Genomic DNA, 23,727 nt, shown 5'->3' with positions numbered 1-23,727 from the left:
GCTTCTGATGAGGAGCAGCAGCAACACATGGGTGTAATCAGCACACTAAGTGCTTATTCTCCAGTCGAACTTGCGTACAGGACCCTCCTGGTGTTAGGATTAAACTTTTTGTTCAGCGGAATAGATTTTTCCCTTACCCCCATGTCGGTGTGCTGGGATAAAGGACTCCATAGTGTGCTTGGCAGAGGTTCTCTGTGTTCACGGAACATGCATACTGTCTTCCTGAATGCAGGCGTTGCTCAGCCCATGTTCATTCCATGGATCCACGTTATTTATTAGGAAGAAACTGTGCAAAGACTGCCAGGTGTCATGAATGTGACCACGTAGTTCTTGCCTTCAGGGAGCTTACAGTGGATTCATATGTGTGTATGAATGGCTGCTCTTATGAGATGTAAAAGAAGCAGAGTGAGATTTCAGAAACACTGTCTTGCAGGGGAGGAGTGTGGGTGGGCAGATGGAAGTGTGGGTGAGTCTCATCCAACTTGACTTGCGTATTGCCCTCGTGTTTGAGCAATGCTGTTGTACCATGCAGTGTCTCTGGTTCTGTTTGGGGAAAGAGTGCTTTGTGGAGAACAGTGGGTCAGCAGGCATTGTGGAGAGGATGGGGTGTGAAGTCGTAGCCGTGCACGGGGCGAGGGGAGACAGCCTTCAGAGCTGCAGGTGTCCCCAGCATGAGATGAGTGCCATGGCCCCTCGCTTGTTAGGGTCCTGTGGGGCATGGAGGGGGCTCAGTGAGTGGCAATTGCTGCTCAGTTTTTCAAGGTAACAAGAAGAAAAGTGTTTTAATAAGGCAGCAGGCAGCCCTTATTTGTGAAGTGTTCTGGTATTGGATTTGTTAGGAAGAACGCATGCCTTTTCCCTCTTTTTAGTTGTTGTAAAATATATACAACATACCATTTCCCATGTTTAAGTGGGCAGTCCGGGGCATTAAGCACATTGACACTGTTGTGCAGCTGTCCTCACCATCCGTCTCCAGAACTCTTCATCTTCCCAAACCGAAACTCTGTCCCAATAAATAACTCCTTGTCCTCTCCCCCAGCCCCTGGCAGCCACCGCTCTACTTTCTGTCTGTGAATTTGACTGCTCTAGGAAGCTTGTGTCAGTAGAATCATATAGTTGTTACCTTCGTGACTGGCTTTTTCACGTAGCGTAATGTGCTTAAGGTTTATCCATGTGGTAGCATTGTCAGAATTACCTTTTTTTTTTAGGCCCCATAATATTCCGTTGTACATATATACTATGTTTTTTTAATCCACTCATCCCTCGATGGAAACCTGGCTTGCTTCCACCCCTTGGCTGTGTGAATAGCACTGCTGAGGACACGGCGTGCAGACACCTGTTGGAGTCCCTGCTTTCCATTCTCCTCAGTGTGTGCCCGTGGTGGGGTTGCTGGTTGAATAGGGGCTTTTGAGGAGCTGCTTTCCGCACTGCTGTCCACAGCAGTGGCACATTTCTTACCACCATTTTCCCCGCAGCCTCCCCACCTTGGGTTTTCTGTGTTTTGATAATAGCCATCGTATTAGGTCATTGTTGCTGTTTTTTTGTAGTTGTTAAAAATAGTATTAAAAAAGCAAGTGTTTTTCATTATTATACTAATAAAGTCAGCTTAGCCAAGATTTTTTGGCTGCTTATTATGTTCTTATCACTGTAGAAAGTGCTTTTCATCTATGACCTCAGTCAGTCTTCATCATAACCCTGGAGGACAAGTACTGTTGGGATATTAAGGGGTAGGGTACAAATAAATGATGACAATCAGAAAAACCTCTATCTGTGTGTAGAGCTACCTGAGGGGATGGAAATGGCAACCTAGCACCACAGCTGCTGGGAACGTGGCTGTTTTGCCACTCAGCACAGGCTCCGGTTGGAGAACTCTGTCTTCTCTGGGGACAAGGGGGAGGCTGGAAGGAGGGTTCATCATTCCCTGCCCAGGTGAGGGGTTGAGGCCCCATGCGGCCACGTGGGGCAGACCATCAGGAGTGGCGCGGCCCAGATGCATAGGTGCTTGCTGAGTCTGCTCTTTCTGACCATCATGTGGCTTTCATGACTTCTATGTGAACTGCTCATTTAAATCTGAATTCTGGTCTCATTTTGAATGGCCGTAGTAAAAGTGTGGATGAGTGAATGTTTACTTTTCAGGTATTTCCCTTTGTGGAATTTTCAGAGTTAACCTGGTGGGTCTCCTCTTCAGGTGACTTGTGGGAGTGATTTTCAAATGTATTTGAATGCCGTTGTGTCCACTGTGGCAGTAGTTTGTTTCACAGCGTGTTGTTTCCCTTTCAAAGTCCAGAGGACTGTGTTGCATACCTGTTGCTCTAGGGCCCCATTGTTGGAGTGGAGTGAGAGCCCTGGGAGCCGGCTGCGGTGTAAGAAGCTCTAAGAGGCGCCAGCTGTGATGTGCTTGGGACTGTCAGCCTACATCGGGAACAGCTGCATCACTTCCTTCTACCTGAAATTCCCATTTGTGTGTCTTAGTCTGTGCTTCTGAGTGTGTGTGTGGGAACAGTTTAAATGGGTATGCACAGTGCTTTGCTGTCAAAGAGCTCTCGGCAGGGCCAAACCAGATTTGTAGTTTTTATACTTAACTGAGACCTAAGTAGGGTTGTTCGGAAATTTTTCCTTTTTTTCCTATTTTTTTTAAAATAGAAGAAAATACCTTATTTGCTTATATTTGTGATTTTTTTGTGCGAAATATTCTTTATCTGATAGTTGAACCAAGGGAATAACCTCTTTTGGGAATAACTCCCCATCTCTAGTGTTCTCAGATCACCTGAGTATATTGTAGGGAAGTTTTGCTGGTCTGATTGTGAATGGGGCCTTTGAGACAGGAGGCGTGAAACTGCATTTTTCACCATATCACTTTATGGTAGTTAAGAATGAAACTCTAGGATCACAGGTACATTTCAGTATTGTATTTTTTTCAGTAGTTTATGAGGCTTTCTGATTTTTTTCCCCCTTTTTTGAAGAGAATGTTTAATGTAAGCGTGGTAATTTATAATGTAATTAGTGCTTAATTTTTTGAAAAGAGAATTGTGCCAGCTTTCAGACAAAGAGACTTCTCTAAATGGCAGTTCTGTTGGCATCATTGTCTTATGAAATGAAAGCACTGACTTCCTTGAGTTGAGGGTTTCATTTCTGCATTACATTTTGATTTACAAATGTTCATATTGAATAAACAAAAACCGAGGTCTGCCTCTAAATGATATTTTTTAGGCTGCATATCACCAGATAAATTATCAATTGTCCAATTTCTCTACTTCCCTAGGGAAGTTAAATAGCCATTGATTATTTGCCCTCTTGTGGTTAGAAGTGTTCTTGTCAAGCTGTGCATTTGTGCTTTTAACGTGTGTATGGTTTCTTGTCTGAAATAGTCCCTCTTTGAAGACAGATAGCTTCTAAGATTCTGTGTAAGGATCTTCCTAAAGATTGCATCAAAAGCACTGTATGTTATTCCTGAATATGTGCAATCTTAAGGAAGATACATCATTGTTACTTAGCACTTATTTTCTATGCACCTTTTAGGATATGTGAATACCATAGATTTCTACTGCATTTTGCACACACAGATGTCTGTGTGTTTTTTACACACACACACACACACACACACACACACACACACACACACACACACACACACTGCAGAATTTCCTAAATCCAAGGGAGAAGCAAGGAGAGGGAAGCAACAAGGCCCATCCAAGAGTGAGTGACGTTGACTGTTGCTGTTACTTAGTAAAAGTGGAGGAACTTTTCAGTCGTAGCTGGTTGGCACAGTATGGTGCAAGCAGGGAGCAGATGAACACCGTCAAGGCCAGCCTGGGTGGGTGAGCGCAGAAGTGATGCTCTTGGTGCTTGCAGGTGCGTGTGTGTGTGTACACTCACTGGCTATCTTTTAGGTGACTATTTCTAACGTGCTGAATTTACTTCTTCTATTTCTGGACATTTCTTTATCTGATGTAAAGGTATTTCTTTTCACTGTTATTTTAGGATCTGGTTAGATCGAGAGTATGACTAATAACCTGTGCTCGGCAACGGTATGAGAACTTAAATGGGACTCTCATTTGCCAATCCCCAGATCTTTAGTTCACACTGCTGCTTTCTAAATTAGTCACTTTTTAATATTTTGTTTACTTTTGACATAAAAAAGCGACATAACATGCAGCTGCATTTTGGACGCAATTATTAATTTAGCTGTAAAGTAAGTGTTTGATATAAATTAACTTGTGCAGGGGAGGGGCACAGGCGACGTGGAGTCTGTTTTCCTTTGTGTCATTGGAAACAGTTGTGCTGTTCCCTTACTCTTCCTTGGTGTGAATTGGGTTTGGACACGTGTCCATTTGCAAATGTGCGCATGTGTGAGTGATATTAAGTTCTGAAAACACCCAGGATAAGGCTGCATTACAGGGTGGGTGTCACAGCAGTCTTTCTTCCAGATATAAATCATTTTTTTTAGAGGATGGAAAAGCATAAATTAGAAGATATCAGCCTCTAAGGCATGTGTAAGGAACGTAGTGTTATGTATTGAGGGGTCCAGGATTAGATGGTTTGGGATTTTTTCCAGAATGTGGAAAAGAATATTCCTGCAGATTAACATACCAAGTGTGCACTCACTCAGACACCAATGTCACGGTGCAAAGTGGGGGCTGTTCTGTGGTTGTGGCCACCACCCAGTAACAGTGATGAAATATCCTCAATTTCAAGGCACAGCCCATAGACCAGCTGATGAACAGTAGTTTGGGCTCGGGGTTGTTAGCCTGCTAGTATTAGAGATGCTCTTTTTCAAAAATTTTAATTGATGCGAAGGTAATGCAAGCACGCGATGACAAGGCAAGTAGGTCAGAAGAGCTTGTGGTGAACAGCAAAGGTCTTCTGCCCCTCCAGGCCCTGGCCCTGGGAGAACCTGTCCCAGCTGCCTTTCTGCCTCCAGAGGCCACCTCACAGCTCTTTTCAGTGTGCAGAGGCTTCTCTCTTGGATTTATGCCCTTTGGATTCCTTAGCTTCTCTTCCCTCTCTCCTCCTTCCAAGCTTGTCCTTTATGTTCCTGTGTTGTCGTTCTGTTGGTTCCCTTTGTTGGTACCATGAAATGTTGTGGCACAGATTCAGATGTTTACACTGGCACTGCTTTCCTTCAGCATCCGCTCAACAGACACAAACATCTGTAGAACCAGTGGTAGACACACTCACACACACCTGTAGAGCCATTAATAGTCACACACACATCCCATAGAACCACTGGTAACACACTGACACACACCAGTAGAGCCACAGATAGACATAAACACATCCCATAGAACCAGTGGTAGATATACTCACACACACCTGTAGAGCCACAGATAGACATATACACATCACATAGAACCAGTGGTAGACACACACACACACACGCTTTCCTTCAGCATCCGCTCAACAGACACAAACATCTGTAGAACCAGTGGTAGACACACTCACACACACCTGTAGAGCCACAGATAGACATATACACATCACATAGAACCAGTGGTAGACACACACACACACACACCTGTAGAGCCACAGATAGACATATACACATCACATAGAACCAGTGGTAGACACACACACACACACACCTGTAGAGCCACAGATAGACATATACACATCACATAGAACCAGTGGTAGACACACACACACACACACCTGTAGAGCCACAGATAGACATATACACATCACATAGAACCAGTGGTAGTCTGTCTGTATTTGCAAATGACATGACAACACACACACACACACCTGTAGAGCTATAGACACACACACATCCCATAGAACCACTGGTAACACACTGACACACACCAGTAGAGCCACAGATAGACATAAACAAATCCCATAGAACCAGTGGTAGACACACTCACACACACCTGTAGAGCCACAGATAGACATATACAGGTCACATAGAACCAGTGGTAGACACACTCACACACACCTGTAGAGCCACAGATAGACATATACACATCACATAGAACCAGTGGTAGACACACACACACACACACCTGTAGAGCCACAGATAGCCATATACACATCACATAGAACCAGTGGTAGACACACACACACACACACCTGTAGAGCCACAGATAGACATATACACATCCCATAGAACCAGTGGTAGACACACACACACACACCTGTAGAGCTATAGACACACACACATCCCATAGAACCAGTGGTAGACCAACACACATACACCTGTAGAGCCATTGATAGTCACACACATCCCATAGAACCAGCGGAAGACACACTCACACACACCTGTAGAGCCATTGATAGTCACACACACCCCATAGACCCAGTGATAGACATACACACACAGTGCTATGTTTTTGCTCAGTAAGCACTTCTTCAGTAGCTGTTATGCTGAATGACTGTTGAATGGATGCTGAGTGTAAGCAGTGCCATTTTAAAACACGTGAATCCTTGGGTAATTGTGACTGCTGTAATTGTTGTGCCTGGTGTGGAGGTTCTGAAGGCTATGAGGTTTCCTCTGGTCTTTACTTCTGCTTGCAGTGCCTCTCTTCCTTTCTGTCTCCTCTGTGTGGTGATTATTTCAAGCCTTGAGCCAGATTCTAGTTGTTCAGAGAGCCTTTGCATTCTGAGTGATCTGAACCCCTAAAGTTTAGTCTAGAACTGCAGGTCTTGATGCTTTATTACTGTTACATATCTGCCAATGTTACACTTTCCTCTGTGTAACTGAGACAGAGAAAAGAGAAAGAAAGAATTCACTCAAAGTACCATCAGTGAGGCCTGGAGGGACTGCCACCCATCAGGGGAGCAGCCTCAATCCAAAATCAGCTTTCCTTTTTATTGACAAGACAAGGAAGTTTCACAAGGAAAATCAGTTGATTCAATCATCAAAGAAGGACAAGGACAAGGGCAGTGTTACAAAAGTATAGCTTAACAATGGAAACTAGTCACATTAGTAAAATAAAGTGACATTCCAAGGTACAATTAGTAAAAAGCTAAGTTGGTCAAACTGGCTCATTATCTAAAGAATGACCTCTCCTTAAGCAGAAGTTACATTCTTATGATAAAATCTAAATACTCTTATTTCTAAAGTTTCCCCCAACAGTCAGCTTGCTCCTAGAGACTTTGTAGCCTGGGGAAGATTTTCTGTCCTTTGCAAGGTCAATATTTGAAACTGCAAGGGTTTGGAAAACCAGACCCTGTGAAATACATATGCTTTTATGCATATTCCACATGCCAACATTTTCTCTAATTCTATTTGGGTAATTTTTCATATTAACTTCACTGATAAGATATATGTGTAGCTAAACTGTTCTGTTTTTATCTGACACTTGTGGAGCATAATCTCTCAGATGTTTTCAACCCAAAACAGGAGAATGGGGTGGGTGATGGGTATGCGGTGACTGAGCTGAGCCCGGGAGAGACATGGTCTCTCCTGCTCCGCGGTCATTCTGCGGGGCCTTCTCCTCGGTTTTCGGTTGGGGCTGTTGGATGAGCAGCCTCGGGCTGCATGAGGCCAGTGCACTGGTCATCTCTAGTATGGATCAGTAAAAGCACATTACATTTTCATTTCAGAAAAGCCTGTGTCTCCCAAATCAGGAACATTGAAGAGTCCTCCCAAAGGATTTGATACGACTGCCATTAACAAAAGTTACTATAATGTGGTGAGTAAATGCAAAACATTTTTTATAAATAACTTTCATTTTTTAAACCCCTGTAAAACTCTGTAAAACTCAGCAATGTAGAATGTAGGTACACTACCTAGAATATGACAGAGGAAATAAAAATGATCTGTTATCTGCTGAGATAAAACCACCATTAATGTTTTGGTATATTTCATTCTAATCTCTGTGTATTTTTATCATCTTACATTTTTGTTTTAATATTGTATATATGGAATTGTACCCTGCTCTTGCCACATAATGTGGTATTGTGAATATTTCCTCATACCATTAAAGTCTTCAAACATGAGATTTTAAAAGGTGTATAATGTGATTTAAAAATTTTATATGCAGTGAGTGCCATTATATTAGTATTTGGAATAGACTATAAATACTTTAGGTCAGTACGGTTTCTAGTTTATTTTGTATCTTTAATATAGTCTTTCGTGGGATTGGTGTATGTGTATCAGATGGCATGGGATTAGAGGAGAGTGTCTAGACATTACACATGTTAAAGACACGTGTTTCTGGATCCTGAACTTGGCTGCATTTTGAAACTTAATATGATCATTTTGTGGAGCTTAAAAAAAATCTGTGGTATTAAATGTGTGTAATCTGAACCTTCTTTGTCCCTAAACAATTGCATATGCTACAGAAATGGCATTTATTTAGATAACATTTTAAATTGCTAGTGTGTATCTACTCAGTATGATAACAGTAAACTTTCTAAACGTGTATAAAAGTTGAATTATTTGGAAAATGTGCATTTATTTTGTTATTCTCCTATCCCCAATCTTCTTTATTTTTGTGTTCAGGAGATATAAATATAAACCCCTGAAACCTTTGAATATCTTATGTAAAATAGCAACTTAAGTGTTTTTTGGCCCTCTTATCATGAGTGTTTCATTTTCTGTATCTTTGTTAAGAAATGGTGAGAAATTGTGTTGAGTTTGAGTATGAGTGGCCTTCCACACTGGCTTCTTGCCACAGTCCTGTGCTGTGGGTCTGCACAGTCAGTATTCTCTTGAGCACTTTTCTTCCACTTGCACCTCCCATGTCTTATTACAGCACGACTGACTCGTTTAATGAACACTTTTTAGTTCCTACTCCATGCCAAGTACTGTTAGAGGGATTGTGTAGTACTGGAAGTGGCAGACTCTCTTCCCTTGTGGAGCTTATGTTTAGTACATGGACACGATTGTTTTCTTTCGCCTCCTGCCTCCGTCTTTATTGCCTCTTTTTCGTGGTTTCCTTTCTTCCCCTCCTTGTTGGCAGGCGTCTTTATGCACCATGCTGCTGAACTTGCCTCTGGAGCAGTCCTTGACTTCTTTTTCCTTCCTCCTTGATCGGCTCCAGATCCTGCTCTTCCCTAGAGATCCTTTGAGTCTTACCCTCTGCACCTCTTTTTCTTCTCTTTCTCTCACCCCCCTTCATCTGATTAATTTGGACTCTGACTTTCACCTCAACTCCCTTTGTAGCCTTGTTTTCCCAGAAATTAGAGAGGGGTAGGTATTTTTAACCCCATGGAGAGATAAGAAGACTTTGCACTGTGGACTGATGTTGTTAGGGAAGGTTAAGTGAAGGACTTTAGTCTCAGCGTGGGATCACTGGAGGGGAGTGAGGGGAGAGTATTCCAGGTGAAGGTGCAGACATTCTGAAACTGGGAGACTCATTCTGAAGAGAGGAGACAGATGTGAGTGGGGTGTATGTGTCTTCCTACAGTGGTGTGATGGTTAAGATAACCAGAAAGCATTGGGAAGTGAGAAATGGTTCCTAGTGACTAAGGACTGTCGCTGTGCAGTGCTTGTCCTCTGCTGCCCTCTGCTCTCCTTCTGGTACTCCTGTCGTGCACGTGTTGGTAAGCGTGATGGTGTCCCATAGGACTCTCAGCCTCTGTTCACTTTTCTTCATTTTTCCTTCCTGTTCCTCAGATTGGATAATCTCTATTGATCTCTTCATGTTGGCTGATATTTTTTGCCAACTCAACTCTGCTGTCGAGTCCCTCTAGTGAATTTTTCATTTCAACTATTGCACCTCTCAATGTAGAATTTCTATTTGGTTGTTTTTATAGTCAAATATAGACTGTGTGTGAGTCATTGATAGTAATAAATTGCAAGCAACCTGAATAAACAGCAGTGTCAGAATAAGTGATCTTTGTTATGTCCATTTGTAATTATTAAAATGCACACGAGCCTTTAAAAATATCAAAGAATATTTTTGTGTTAAGTGTGATAAGTAGAATATAAAAATTATATAGGTAATATGACCTAATGGTATTAAAAAGTTGACATAGAAGACACTGCAGAGAATGGTTTCTTTTGAGTGACAGAGTTTTGTTCTTCTGTGAATGATGGTGATTTGGAGGAGTACTTTGACCCCAGAATCCACAGTGGTGGAGATGGAATTGGAGATCTTAGGGGCCAGCGAGAAAGCTATTGTGGACCACGAGCAGGGATGTGGGGGCCTTGGGCCTGGAGAGCAGCAGTGGAAGGAAGAAGAGAATCAGAGCTGTTTGGGTACCCACACAGTTGGTGAGCTTTGTGGCACAGCCAGCCCCCACTCTTGCCTTCACTTTCTCCTATGCGTGCTGTTGGAGATCAGTCTGTTAGCAGAGTCTTAGGTCAGTGAAGGATTGGGGTGCCCTTGTTGTCGGTAGCTCAGCTAAGATCAGGGCAGCCCAGGACAGTGGAAGGAGTCCTGGCTTCGTGTTTAGTTGTCCATGCTGCCTGGCAGTGGGTGGCTGGAGGTAAGCCCCTGGCTGCCTGAGCAAATTCCTTCATTTGTAAAATAAGGTTGGTAAAGCTGGCCTTGGCCTCGTAGCATTGTTAGGAGGATTAGTGGTTGGCCTTCCTGTGCCTAGTAAAGTGCTGGGCAGCAGAGGTTTCTATGGTTATCAGGAAGGACGTTTAGGGGCAGAAGGCACTACTGAGGCCACCACACCACTCTGTAAACAGGCATCCCAGTAGCTTTTGAGGACAGCCTGGGAGAGCTGCAGCCAGGGTGGCCTGATCCTACAGTTAGAGGAGACGTGTTGGGACCTGATGTGATGTGCCTGAGCTTGGTAGGTCTGACAGTGAAAGTACCTTCACTGCACCCACAGCCTAGTGACCGGCATCTTTCCCAATAGGGATCAAAGAACGGGTTTGGCTGCCCAGCCCTGGGGAGAGATGGTCTTGAGTCTGCTCATGTTGTGGGGAGGAGTGTTCTCACTCGTCACTCGAGAACAAGTCGTTAAGGACTCCGTGTTGGCGATGCTTTGCGGTTTTATTTTGCAGGCTTTCCCTTTCATCGGTAGTTCATTAGTCGGTACTCTATGTATGGGGACAGGAAGTGGTTTTCCTTCCACTCATCCTGGGACAGTGGGGTAGCTTTTGCATTTGGAATACTGCAAATATGATGTAATAAGTAGGAGTCACTAGTTTTAATTCATAAACATACAAAAAGGACATGCATCTTTCACCAGATGCCAGTACACACTTCCAGGGACCTATCCTGTGCCCCAGAGACACTGCTCCTGTCTGTCCTCCCTGCTCCCTCAGTTGCCTGTGGCCTCTGGGTGCTGGGTGGGGGAAAGGGGACAGAAAAACTGAGACTGTGGTGCCAGGACGTCTTTTGTGACCATCCATCAGCACTAACCCTAAACCCTGGTTTTGCTTCATCTTTTTATCTTTTGCTTTTCTCCACCTTAGCCAAGATTTCTTTAAAATCCTGTGACATCTGAAGTCTCTGCTTGGGGCCTGTAGGTGAATAATGTTAATTATTAGTTACCTTGAGGAATTAGGGAGGGGTGTGGGGCTCAATTCCCTTGTGGTTCTTCTAGAGAGCTGTCTCCCTCCTTTCTCATATCCCAACCACATCTTATAAGGGCAGTGAGGAGCCTGCTAGCTTCTCTGATGAACTTTGCTCCCCATTGTTTTTTATTTTTATTTATTTTATTTTTTATTTTATTTTATTTTTTGTCTTTTTTCGTGTCCGGCAACGGATCGCAACCCTCAGTGTCGCGCCCGCACCTCACTCAGCCAGTGAGCAGGAACCAGTCTGTATGTGGGATCCGAACCCTCGGCGGGAGCACCGCCTCACTCCCAAGCGGTGCACTGTAGCAGTGCGCCACCGGGCTGGCCCCCCATTGTTTTTTATATAATTTCTTTTTTAATATAAGATGATATAGATTAAGGTTTTCATGAGGTAGCAGGAGCCTGACACAGAGTAGTAGTTAAGAGTTCGTTAATGAATGAAGAATTGAGTTGTTTAATTATGGGAAAGGCTGTCTTGTTAAACAGTTACCTCCTGACTAAAGGAATCATTCAAGAAGCTGCTCCAAATAGGATTCCAGGTTTGGGAAGTTATACTAGGTGGTTGGTAACATTCCTTTCTACCTGAAGTCAGTGACAGACACTCTTGAGTAACTGTGTACTTAGGAAAATCTCTTTTTGTACAAGAAGGAAACAGACCGATAGACTTGTCCAGTCACAGGAAGTAAGTGGCAGAGCCAGGACTTGAGTCCGGGTCTGTCTGGTTCTAAGGCCAGCTCTTTGCGTGCCGTGGCACATGTGAGCAGGCATTTGCTAGTGTCAGTTTCCTTCTGGAACATGTGTCATAGTGGACTCACAGACTTTTGCAGTAGCTATTATCTAGTAAACCTTTAACATTTGGAAGAAATATCGCAAGTCCCTGTGAATGGCCAAATTTAGGAATACTGTAATAACATTCTTTTAATTTCTTTCAAAAGATACAGTAACATAAAACAGAAACATTTATATGGCCCTTCCAAATTCTTTTTTGAGAGTTAATATTATTAAGAAGTAACTAAGTATTAAATAGTATTTAAAGACAAACAGATCAGTAATCTGCATTAACTCAGTAGTTGCGGGGTGGGGTGGGGTGGGGGTGTGTGGAAGGGTTCCCTGCTGAGTGTGGACTTGTGGAGCCAGCAGGGGCTCTGGGGACGGCAGCTTGGGCAGCCATCTCTTCCCCTCCTCTCCCTACAGTCAGATAGTCTATTGGAGGCTGACTTGTAGCTGAAGTCCTACCTTGTCGACTTTTTGACGATTTAAATACTTAGGTTAAATAGACCGCATTGAAAGGAGAATGTTTAGATCATTTTTACTTTGTGGCAGCAGGCGGGGCGGGGCTGGTCAGAGTGGATGGAAGAGGTTTACAGTACATGAGCCATTTTAGCTTTTCTTCTTGTGCTTGTGATCTAGGATTATGATAAGGAAATTGGGTTTTAGTTTATGATGATGATCTTTTATCTGGGTGAAATCTAAAAAATGTTATCTGTTTCTTTTATATGTAAATCAGTTGTTTATTTTTAAAGGACTGTTGATGACATATAAAAAGTTGGAACCCATCTGTAAAATCAGAGATCCTAAATGCTCCTTTAGTGACTACTAATAAAGTAAGTTTCTGTGTGTCCGCAAAGAAAGAAGTCAGCCCTTTTTGTTTTGTTTTGCTTTAAGGCTGACAGTTCAGGGATTGTCTGTGGCTTGACTGATGTGTCCACCCTCCTGTGTGGCACCATTGTTTGACTGGACTTGATTGTCCACGCCTCATGACTCAGGGAAAGCTCGCGCTGGCTGAGCTCAGCTCTCTGGGCCGTTCTTCAGCTTTTTCCCTGAGAACTGCACACGTTCTCTGGGTTTTCAGCCGTGGTGGGATGGAGCTGTGGCGGCCAGGCTGTGAGGTTTCATGGGGTCCTGCAGCAGCCAGAGTGTGCAGAAGGCGAGGAGGGGAGGCAAGGTGACAGCTGGCAGCTCTGGGTGCACTGCCGAGGTCAGGAGGGCATGTGGCCTCCCAGCAGAGGGGAGGTCATGCAGGCAGGAGCCAGGGAGCCAGGTCTTGTCATGTGTTTGTGGAAAATCTAAGTGTAACTTGTGTTGTTTGCTTGTGAGTATATAGAAATTGTCTTTAGCACCTATTTGAAAGTAGTGTCCAAGGCTAGTAGTTGAAATTAGCCAGCTTTTCTAATGAATTTGGCTTTCTAGAAGAGGGTTCTTTGGAATTGTTTTTGGTATGTTCTTATGACGCGTTTATGTCTGTGTACTCTGCTTAGTGCTGCAACTGAGGGTGTCTCATTGTCTTCTCCTACTCATGTTCCTACCTGTGATGTTTTCTGTTGGTTATTTTCCTCCCCTTACATCACACAGGAATGGTTTTCTGTTTGAAAAAAATAAATATAGGTTTTCAAGCGTGTGCTATATAGGCACTGTTGCTAAGTAGGTCTCCAATATTTGTGGTTAAGAAACTAAATCATATTTCTTACCTTTGTTTTAACATTGGAGTAAGACTTTTCTTCTTATACATACATCTGTGACAGATTTTCTTAGTTCAAGGTCCCCATCACCTTACTTCTCCCATTGGTTTTGAAGGTCAGGTCTGGTTCAGAGTAGAAGTCCCTGGTGATGGGTGCAGTGGCTGTCGTCACAGTGTGTCTTCTGTCTGCCAGGCCTTTGACATTTGTGTCCAACCAGCATTTCTTAGAAGGAAGACATTATAATCATGGGATCAGCGTCCAGATTTCCCCACAAAGGAGGCAAACTCCCCAAGTGGTCCCTCCTCCTCTGGCTTGCCTGCCAGTTGTCTGCCATGAATAGAGCCATTCAGGAATGGAACCAGAGTTCAGTGTCACCAGTCAAAGAGCCTCTGATTTTTTTCATTTTAAATAGTTTAGTATGTAAGTTATTTAATCAGGTTTATGTTTACTCCTGAATAACTATACTCTCTCCATAGAATATACAGGAAACAGTAGTGAACAAAATAATAATCTGAGTTGTGTTTATTAAGGGTGAAATTTAAATTTAACTTAATGAAGACTTTTTTCTTAAACAATTAAACTTACATTTGGATCATCAAAAATCATGGGGAGAAAACAGCATGTTTGTCTTTATTACTTCTGCACAGTTTCTTTTGTGTGATTAATTTAGAATTATTTGTTAGCATAGGAAGACAAATAGCACATCTTAGTGCCTGTACTAGATGCTCAGAAAATATACGTAGTAGGGTTTCCTGGTTAAGAATACACTGGCTGGCAGAGTGGGGGGAAGAGAGTGGGGGAGAGGATTTCTCTTTACTCATGTCAGGTACCGAGGGGCGGGGTGGAGCAGGGCAGGGCGCTGGGCCTGCTACCTGCTGGTGTTTGATTTGTGATAAGATGACCTCTCTGAAAGGAGAACTTTCTGCAAGGTTTAGAGATACCATATGCAGAATACCTTGCTTAGTGCCAGGAGTATAGTGAGCATTAGTAAATGGGAACCCAGCTCACCAGAGTTGTTGTAACACTTGCGCTTTGCATCTGGGCTTTGGAAACTGTGGGCACCTTCACGCCCTGCCCTGCCAAGTGCCTTTGCTATTGGTGATTGCTGATAGAAAGCGGTCATGTTGTAGTTCAGCTGTTTTGTATTTGTCCCAGGAGTTAACTAATTTTGGTTACATCTGCTACACTGATATAGGGTATCAGGAAACATTTTAAGATTAATTTATAACCTGCTACCTTAAAAAAAAAGTAGTGGCTATTTAAAGATTGTTTACATTAGTAGACCTTAAATTTTTAATAAACATAATGTGTAGGATGATCTGAGATTGTTGTATTCTCTAATGAAATCTATAGTTGCCAGAAATTGCTTCTAAGTTTTTAGATTCAATCTAAAGAGTAAACTTTGGCTTTTCAGTTGAGATATACTTTTCATATACTAAAATGTATAGATTTTAAAGGTACAGTTCAGTGAGCTTTGACAAATGTGTGATCTGTGTAACTACTACCCAAATCAAAATACAGATCCTGTGTGTCACCCCAGAAACTTATCTCTTGCCCCTTTCTCCACTGTCCCTTCCCCACCCTACCTCTTTTCTGAATCCTGTCACCATAGGTGGTTTTATCTGCTTGTGGGCTTGACAGGAATGGGAAGCATGTGGGATGTCCTTTGTGAGAAGCTTCTTGTGCACATCGCAGTGTTGTAGGTGTGCACATGTGCTGTCTTGATGACCAGTGGTGGCTTCTCCCCTCATCTGAATAGACTCCGCGCTATTATGTGATGATGGATTAATTCTATCCTCACTTGACACACCTGTGTCAGATGTGGCTGGCAGCAAGATGAAGTCAGCTGTGTAACAGGTCATCATATGGGCTTGGTGGTTAGTGATCACAGGAGTGTTGATACTAGCACATTAGTATTACATGGAAGCCACAATGTGAATTGAAAATTGTTGATGAACTTTCCAAAGTTTGTAAATTTTAGTGTCAAATAACACTTGAAATGTCAAATAACATTTATTCATCATTTATTGTAGGTGCTACAGAATATTTTAGAAACAGAAAATGAATATTCTAAAGAACTTCAGACTGTGCTTTCAACCTATCTACGGCCTTTGCAGACCAGTGAGAAGTAAGTTAGATGATAAATTGCACTGATTGTGAAATAGTCTTCAACCAGGCTGTGCTTTTGTGTTTCCAGATAATAGAGGGTGAAGCAGTGCAACAGAACTCAGTGTACCCATTTGCCTTAGACATAAGTAACCTGTTTATGAGGTCAAGACTCTTCTAGGGCATTGGGGTGGAATAGGAGAAGAACATGAATAAAACTATTTACATATTTTTACTGTTACTTTTTTTTGGCTCTAGGTTAAGTTCAGCAAATACGTCATATTTAATGGGAAACCTAGAGGAAATATGTTCTTTCCAGCAAATGCTTGTTCAGTCTTTAGAAGAATGCACCAAGTAAGTAAGATGCTAAACATTTGCAAAACTCAGATTGGTATAATTGGTATTTAAAGGATCAACTTTAACATAATTTTAGAATTCACATTTCCAAATATGCAAACTGGGTTACTTAGTAAGAGTTGTATTTTAGACTATCTAGTTTTTATAGCAGAGGTCTTCAGAGAAATGGGGATGACTTCACAAGAGTGGTGATTTTTAAGGCGTCCTGTGGAGTAAGAGAAGGGATGAATAGAGTCTAGAAGAGGAAGAAGAGTGGCTGGTGGGGAGCGTGAAGGTGGTAGACGGCGTGGCTCCTATGTCTGCCGTGTGTTGCCGAGGCCGAGGACAACGCTGTCTCACGGCGCGATGTTGTTCCTGGCCCTGAGGAGTGGACGGGGTATAAAGCACTCATATGTGCACCATGCTGTACCGATGTGTGAGAGCCTTGCTTTGCCACTTTCCCAAGATTTGTGTTTGGAGGAGTGGAGGTGTGTTGTGCGTAATCGGCCATGAGTTTTTTCCTAAATAATGGCTTTCAAACAGAAATTCACGTTATTTTTTTCTTTTGCAGCATTTTTGGTTTTCAAAAAGTGGCATTACTTACATGACCATGAAGAGAGTTTTTTGGGAATCACTTTGCTTTCTTTTGAGTGATTGAAGGTAATTTGCTGACAGTTTGAGGTCTTTGCAGGAGACCATACTGTGCACAGAATGGAGGGGTGTGTTTGCTTCCGTTCTTCTCATCGGCTGCAGGTGATGTGGTCTAAACAAGTTAGTTCCGTACAGCAGACCCTGAACGGCACAGGGCTGAACTGTGCAAGTCCACTTATGCGTGGAGTTTTTCAGTAGATAACTGTAAATGTATTTTCTCTTTGTTATGGTTTTCTCAATATTTTCTTTTTTCTAGCTTCCTTTATTGTAAGAATATGGTATATGGTACATATTACATATAAAATATGTGTTAACCGACTGTTTGTTATTGGTAAGGCTTCCAGTCAACAGGAGGCTATTAGTAGTTAAGTATTTTGGGAGTCAGAAGTCATACATAGATTTTCAACTTCGTGGGGGTCAGGTCCCTAATCCCTGTGATGCTAGAGGGTAAGCTGTATATTTAAAACTACATTTTGCTTTGCAGTACCTCTGTTGGGCCTTTTCTCAGCCCTGTGAATTACTGTCCTCATGTTACTGATTAAAAGCTGAAATAAAGGGAGGTAAAGTAATAGTCTTCAAGTCAGATACCTAATAAAGCTTCAGTCCTTATGTTGTCTCTGAATTTGGTATGACTTAGGTATTATTTCAGTCACATTCCTCAGATTTATGGTGCATGATTGCCATGGTGAAATGGAATGCATGAGAGTAGATTTCCTTGTCAACTATTTCCTTCCTCCTTTTTCTCATGAATATTCTGAAAGTTTTTATCTTTCCCATTTTTTTTTTCCTTTTTGTCTTTTTTACTGACCAGTAACGGGATCGCAACCCTCGGTGTCGCGCCCGCACCAGGGACCGGCAACGGGATCGCAACCCTCGGTGTTGTGCCCGCACCGCGCTCAGCCAGTGAGCGGGAACCGGTCTCCACATGGGATCCGAACCCTCGGCGGGAGCGCCGCCATGCTCTCAAGCGGCGCACTCTCCAGTGCACCACCAGGCCGGCCCGTTATCTTTCCCATTTTTAAGACTGCTGATTTCATCTTTTTTGTCCTATATGCTGTATTTCTGTACCACTTTGCAGTTTACCGAATGCCACTTATGTGTAGCAGTTTTGTATTTATTATTTCTTTTGTTTGTTTCATTTCCACTGCAGATTCAGTTCCTAGATTTCCAGCAATACCTTTCAGAGTTGTCTTTTGTTTAGACTCAGGAGCTGGCAAACTATGGTCTGTGGGTCACACCCAGTCAGCTGCCTATTTTTGTAAATAAAGTTTTATTGGAACACAACCATACTTATTCATATTGTTGATGGTTGTGTTTATACTACAACAGCAGCGTTGTAGTTGTGACAGAAACTGTTTGGCTCACGTACCTAGGCTGAGTACTACTTGGTTTCTTACAGAAAGTTTGCTGACCCCTAGGTGAGACATACGTACCCAGTGCTTTCTCTCCTGGGACCCTGTCTCAGCCAGGACCTCTCCACTCCCTGTGCCTTGGGAACTGTCCTCCCTCTGGTGTGTGGCACATGTTTATGTTTTCTCAGTATTTACCATGTGTGGTGCCTTCCTTCCTTCCTAAAAATGGTGAAGTTTCTATCTGGTGTATTTTCCTTCAGACTTTTTTTTGCGGGGGGGTGGGGTGGGGTGTAATTCAGGTCTGTTAGTGACAAATTCTCTTGGATTTTGTTTATCTGAAAATGTCTTTGTCTTTCCTTCACTCCTGAAGAATTTTTTTGCTGCAAACTGAGTTCTGGGTTGACAGGTCTTTTCTTTCAGCACGTGAAGGCTATTTGTTGGCTGTCATTAGGACTTCACTGCATCTGGTGATTCTGTCTGTTGATTGCCTTCGTATATTCCAATCAGCAGATTTCAAATAGTTGTTCCCCTGGCTGCTTTGTAGATGTTGCCTTTAATTTTGGTTTTCAGCATTTTGACATTATTTACCTGGGTGGGGTTTTCTGTTCTTGAACCTGTAAATTTATGTCTTTTACCAAATATGGGAAATTTTTGGTCATTATTTCTTTAAATATTGTTCTGTTTTACACTCTTCCTGCTCTCCTTCTAGTACTGCAGTTACGTGTATGTAGACCTTTTGGTATCGTCCCCCACCCTGAGGCATTGTCATTTTCCCCAGCAGATTGAGAGGTTCCTGTGGCTCTGTCTTCAGGTCTTCTGCCTGCCTCTTCCCCTGTCTTCCCCATGCAGTGACTTTTTAGTTTGAGATTTATTTTTATTTTGTATTTTTTCAGTTCTAGAATTTATTTTTCATGCTATTTCTCTGCTGATATTTTGTATTTGCTCATTTACTGCAAGCATGTTTTTCTTTACATCCCTGAGCATGGCTATAAGAGCTGCTTAAAATCCTGTCTTCCGATTTCAGCAGTGGTCCTTCTTGAGTCAGTTTCCATTGGTTGTCTTTTGTTGTGAGGATGTCACACGTTTTCTTGTTTCTTTTTATTTTTAGTAATTTTCAGTTGCGTGTTGTGCATTATGAATTGTGGATGCTCTCAATTATGTTAAGTTTCTTTTTTTTTTTTTAACTTTGTTTTAACTTGGTTTTGTTAAAGTTTGTCTGTTTAACAGGCGGTTAACTTGGTCAGACTCAGATTGCAAGCTCTGTCCCTTGGGCAGATGCTCGGATCTTAGTTCACTTATTTTAAACTTGCCTGATCTGCTTGAAGTTGGCCCTGTGCAAGTGCTACCCAGCAGTCAGCCAGAGATTTGGGTAGAAATAGAGACAAAATTCAGCCTTGCTCCCTAACTCTCTTATTTCCTGGGTTCTGGTTGAACCCAATCCTGTGGTTTTGTTGGAGTTTTAGGTGTTCGCCTGACACAGACTTGGCTGCATCAGCCAAAAAGCTGGGAGGACAGGAGACTTGCCCTGTGCTTATTTCTTTTTCCAGAATATTCCTGCTTTTTAGTGCTTCCAGGTCTACGTTTTTTATATTTTGTTCAAAGTTTCTGTGGTATCTGCAGGAGCATCAGCTTGGTTAGGAGTAAGTTGGCTATAGCCAGAAGTGGAGCCTCTCATATTTGAAGAACCCATCTCCTTTTCCTGTTTTTCAAATCACAGTTCTTGCTTCTCTTAGCTGTGTAGGGGCTCCCTGAAAGCATGTTTTCTGTAATTGTGTCCATGATCACAATTCAAAACAAAAGACACTATTGTCTCTCTTACATGTGTTTGTGCACTTTGCTGCATTGATGTGCACCTATTTGGGATACTCGTATCATGACATGGCTGGTTTTTCTTACGTTGATTTGTAATTCCACCCGAAGCCAGAACCGGTAGTTGAGAGCACCTTTGTCATGCATCTGTTCGTGCAGTGTTTGTTCACACAATGCTGCTATGTGCCAGAAGCCTTCTAGGTGCCTATGAGACAGATGTTAAGAGACAGAAATGATCTCTGTCCTAATGGAGCTTATAGTCTAGGGAGGGAGACAGATAATTGAAAATTGTATAAATAATCACAGAACTACAGTTGTGGAAATGCTGTGGAGGAAATCATACAGACTGCCAAAAACAAATTTCGGGGGAAGATAACGGAACACAGGAGTTAATCAGACAGATAACAGGGAGGAGAGAGGTTTCTTTCTCACACCAGCCTCTTCTGCAATCCTCCAGCACCAGCCAATGTACTGCTAGCAAGTCAGTACAATACTTTTCTGATGCTGGCTATCCAGAGTTTAGGTTTAGGGCTCCCACAAGACTGACCCCACTTCTGATCCTAGCTGCACATGGGGTGTCCAAGCTATCCAGACTCCGGCCTCCTACAGACTGGATGTTCCCCTTTATGTTTGACGTTTGCTAGAATGACTCGCAGAACTCAGGAGAGCACTCTACTTCCCAGTACCAGTTTATTATTAAGGGTACAACTCAGAACAGCCATATGGCAGACATGCATAGGGTAAGGTCTGGGGAGGGGTGCGGAGCTTCCCTGCCTCTCCTGCGTGCCACCCTTCCAGCACCTCCACACACTCACCAACCCGGAGCCCTCCATGCCCCATTGTTAGAGTTGGGGAGGTTCCGTTACATAGTCATGCTGGATTACATCACTGGCTACTGGTGGCTATCTCCATCTCCAGCCCCTGCCCCTCCCTGTAGGTTGGGGGATGGGGCTGAAAGTTCCAGCCTTCTGACCTTTTTGGCCTCCAGCCCCCATCCTGAATGCTGTCCAGGGACCCAGCAAGAGTCACCTCCTTAGCTTCAACTCAGGTATGGTTGAAAGGGGTTCACTGTGGGTAACAAAAGGCACCCCTGTCTCTCTGGAGATCCCAAGGGTTCTAGGTGCTCTCTGCCAGGAACTAGATAGACCAAATGGATTGTAGGTCACATTGGAGGAGGAGAGCACCCCAGGGGGGCCTTGGCATGGCTGAAGCCTGTGAGCCAGGACCAGGGCTGGAGCATGTCCTCTGAGGCCTTGTACCAGAGTTTAGATAACTCTCAAAGAGTAGTTAGAAGCCATTCATTCATTGGCAGGGTCATGGTCAGCAGTCCTTTGTGAAAATGAGCTGTCTGCTCTGTGCAGGGCTAGAGGATGCAGAGAGACTAGAAAGGAGGCAGTTTGATTTTGTTGGGATTCTTTTCTGTTTAATAAGTATCTGCTGCTTAAAAGCCACAGACTAATGACCCTTTGGTAGTGCTTTTGTTAGTGAACTTGACTTCAGTTCTTTTGTGAAAGTTACTTGGACAGTCTCTTGTTCTCGGGATTTCTGGTTCGTGCCTCTGGGAATCCACTGCAGGCCATGGTTGCTGCCTCCTTCCCAACCACCCTTGCGTGGGTGAGGTCAGCCTCTCGCAGCCACCTACCCATGTGCTCACTCGTTCTCCCATTTTTGTTTGCTTCTCTCCCAAGAACTGCCCTGTGCCTGGAGCTCTTCTGCAGCTCCTACGACTTTTCCTGAGGAGAGGCCCCTGTGGTTGTGATGTGCTTGCTCCTTCTGAAGTGGCGGGGCCTCCTGGCCTCACCCTCCTGCCTGGTAGCCGCACCAGTGGACGTCCTGCTCGCTGCTGGGGGAAAGGCCTGGAAGGCAGTCGGCAGGGAACACTTTTTAAAATGGCATTCGTATTTTTTTCTGGTTATGAAAGAGTTATAGACTCATAAAATATCCAGAAACTACAGAATAGGACAAACTGAAAATTAAAATCACCAATAATCTTTCCATCCAGAGATAAATATTGTTTATATTGTCCTTCGTTTGTTTAAATTTTGGTTTGTGGGAGAACTCATGTAACATTGGGGCCAGGATTTAGAATCTGCCTGCTTCATTTGGGCAGTGAGGTAACGGATTGAGCCTCAGTGCGGGGCAGGCGTGACTCGCGGGCAGGACCTCTCTGCTGTGGACACCCAGTATGGGAGACATTGATCTGGTTGCAGGTGAAGCAGTTGCAGACGCGCAGAGGGCGCTCAGGGAGAGAGCTTTAGGGGTGTCCTCACAACTTCAGTGTTGTGAAGAGGGTCCCCCCCCCCCAAAGGCCTATTGAGTTTAATGGCAGCTCATTTGTCTGTTTTGTGACTGTACCATTTTTAGCCCTTACTTAATTTTTAGACACATTTAATTTTGCTTTTGTAGGTCTTAGGATAAATAACTGTATAAGGTGAATTTCCTTTTACAGACCTACCACTTAAATTCTTAATATGTTCCAGGCACTGTTCTCAGTTCTTTACATGTATTAATTCATTCAGTTGTTTAAATGACCCCATGAGGTAGGTTTTTAAAGATAAAAAAGGACATCAAGAGGTTAAATGACTTGTCCAAGGTCATACAACTAGTGCTGGTGGGATCGGATTTGGAGCCAGGTGGTCTCCATTCAGTGTAGTGTGAAACATAAACGATTCTGAGAATCCATCCTCCCTATGGAAGAGTCTCTGGTTTATAGTTTTACTCCTTTTCATTAGCAGCATATTTGCCAGAGGGCTCTGCCCAGGGGCCTGGCTGCTTCTCACCCCTGGCTGGGAACAGGGCCCCACCTCACTTGGGGTTGGGGTGGTTTTAAGATTGCTTTTATGGGAAAATGAATTTTAACCATGTAAGGAGAGACAGGATGGTAAGTGTGCTCTCAGAGCGTTTGAAATGCAGTTTTCCTTTAACATTTTAAGTGATGGAGAATTCCCAATAATATGTGATTTACTACAAATCCTGTTATGTTATGATTTTGGACTGGCCTGGGAATGTAGAAGTGTGGCTAATAAAATTCCTTCTGTGGGAAAATGAGTTCCAGCCATGTCTTCAAAACAAGTTTTTCAAGTAAAACCCATTTGTAATTTGGAAATTGACTTGTATTATATGATGAAAAGCAGGTTAAATTCTGTTGAAGATAGAACCTCAAAAGTTCTCTTTCAGAATGACCTTGTTATTGTACCAAATTTTATTTTTACTTTTTGGTAGTGACTCGATGCTCTTCTGACACTCCCCTCTAAAAAAAAAAGAAATAAATAAAACTAAAATACTCAATAACTCTCTAGCTCTCTGTTATGAGTAGGTGCCAGAGTGTCGACAGCAGATGGTGGAGATGCCAGGGCTGGCGGCATCTCTCAGACAGGCCGCTGTCGAATGGGCGGGGGCATCGCATCACCGCACCCAAGCCTGGCCGGGCCCTTTCACACCACATTTCTCAGCCACTGTTGTGTATTCTGGGTTCTTTCCTCTTCCTCCCCCTCCTCCCCCCTCTCCCCCCCCTCCCCCCCTCTCCCCCCCCTCCCCCCCTCTCCCCCCCCATTCTGTGCATGTTTGTTTTTTGTATTGTTTTTTTTTTTTA

General features: G+C 43.3%; 1 protein-coding gene across 3 annotated transcripts in view; it reads left to right on the top strand.

Annotated features, from left to right (window-relative positions):
• The window catches only part of ARHGEF7 (Rho guanine nucleotide exchange factor (GEF) 7), an 81,171-nt gene that overhangs the window by 13,334 nt on the left and 44,110 nt on the right, over positions 1-23,727 (top strand). For all 3 annotated transcript variants that reach the window (XM_008564440.1, XM_008564444.1, XM_008564448.1), the window contains exons 5-7: positions 7,543-7,631; positions 15,915-16,009; positions 16,246-16,341. In XM_008564440.1, the coding sequence (XP_008562662.1) occupies positions 7,543-7,631; positions 15,915-16,009; positions 16,246-16,341 (280 nt within the window). The remainder of the gene's footprint in view (positions 1-7,542; positions 7,632-15,914; positions 16,010-16,245; positions 16,342-23,727) is intronic.

This window comes from Galeopterus variegatus, unplaced genomic scaffold, assembly GCF_000696425.1.
Source record: "Galeopterus variegatus unplaced genomic scaffold, G_variegatus-3.0.2 Scaffold187, whole genome shotgun sequence".
In the NCBI taxonomy this organism is placed as follows: domain Eukaryota; kingdom Metazoa; phylum Chordata; class Mammalia; order Dermoptera; family Cynocephalidae; genus Galeopterus; species Galeopterus variegatus.
The sequence above is the reverse complement of the archived record's forward strand: the minus strand, read 5'-3'. Positions and strand labels throughout refer to the sequence as shown.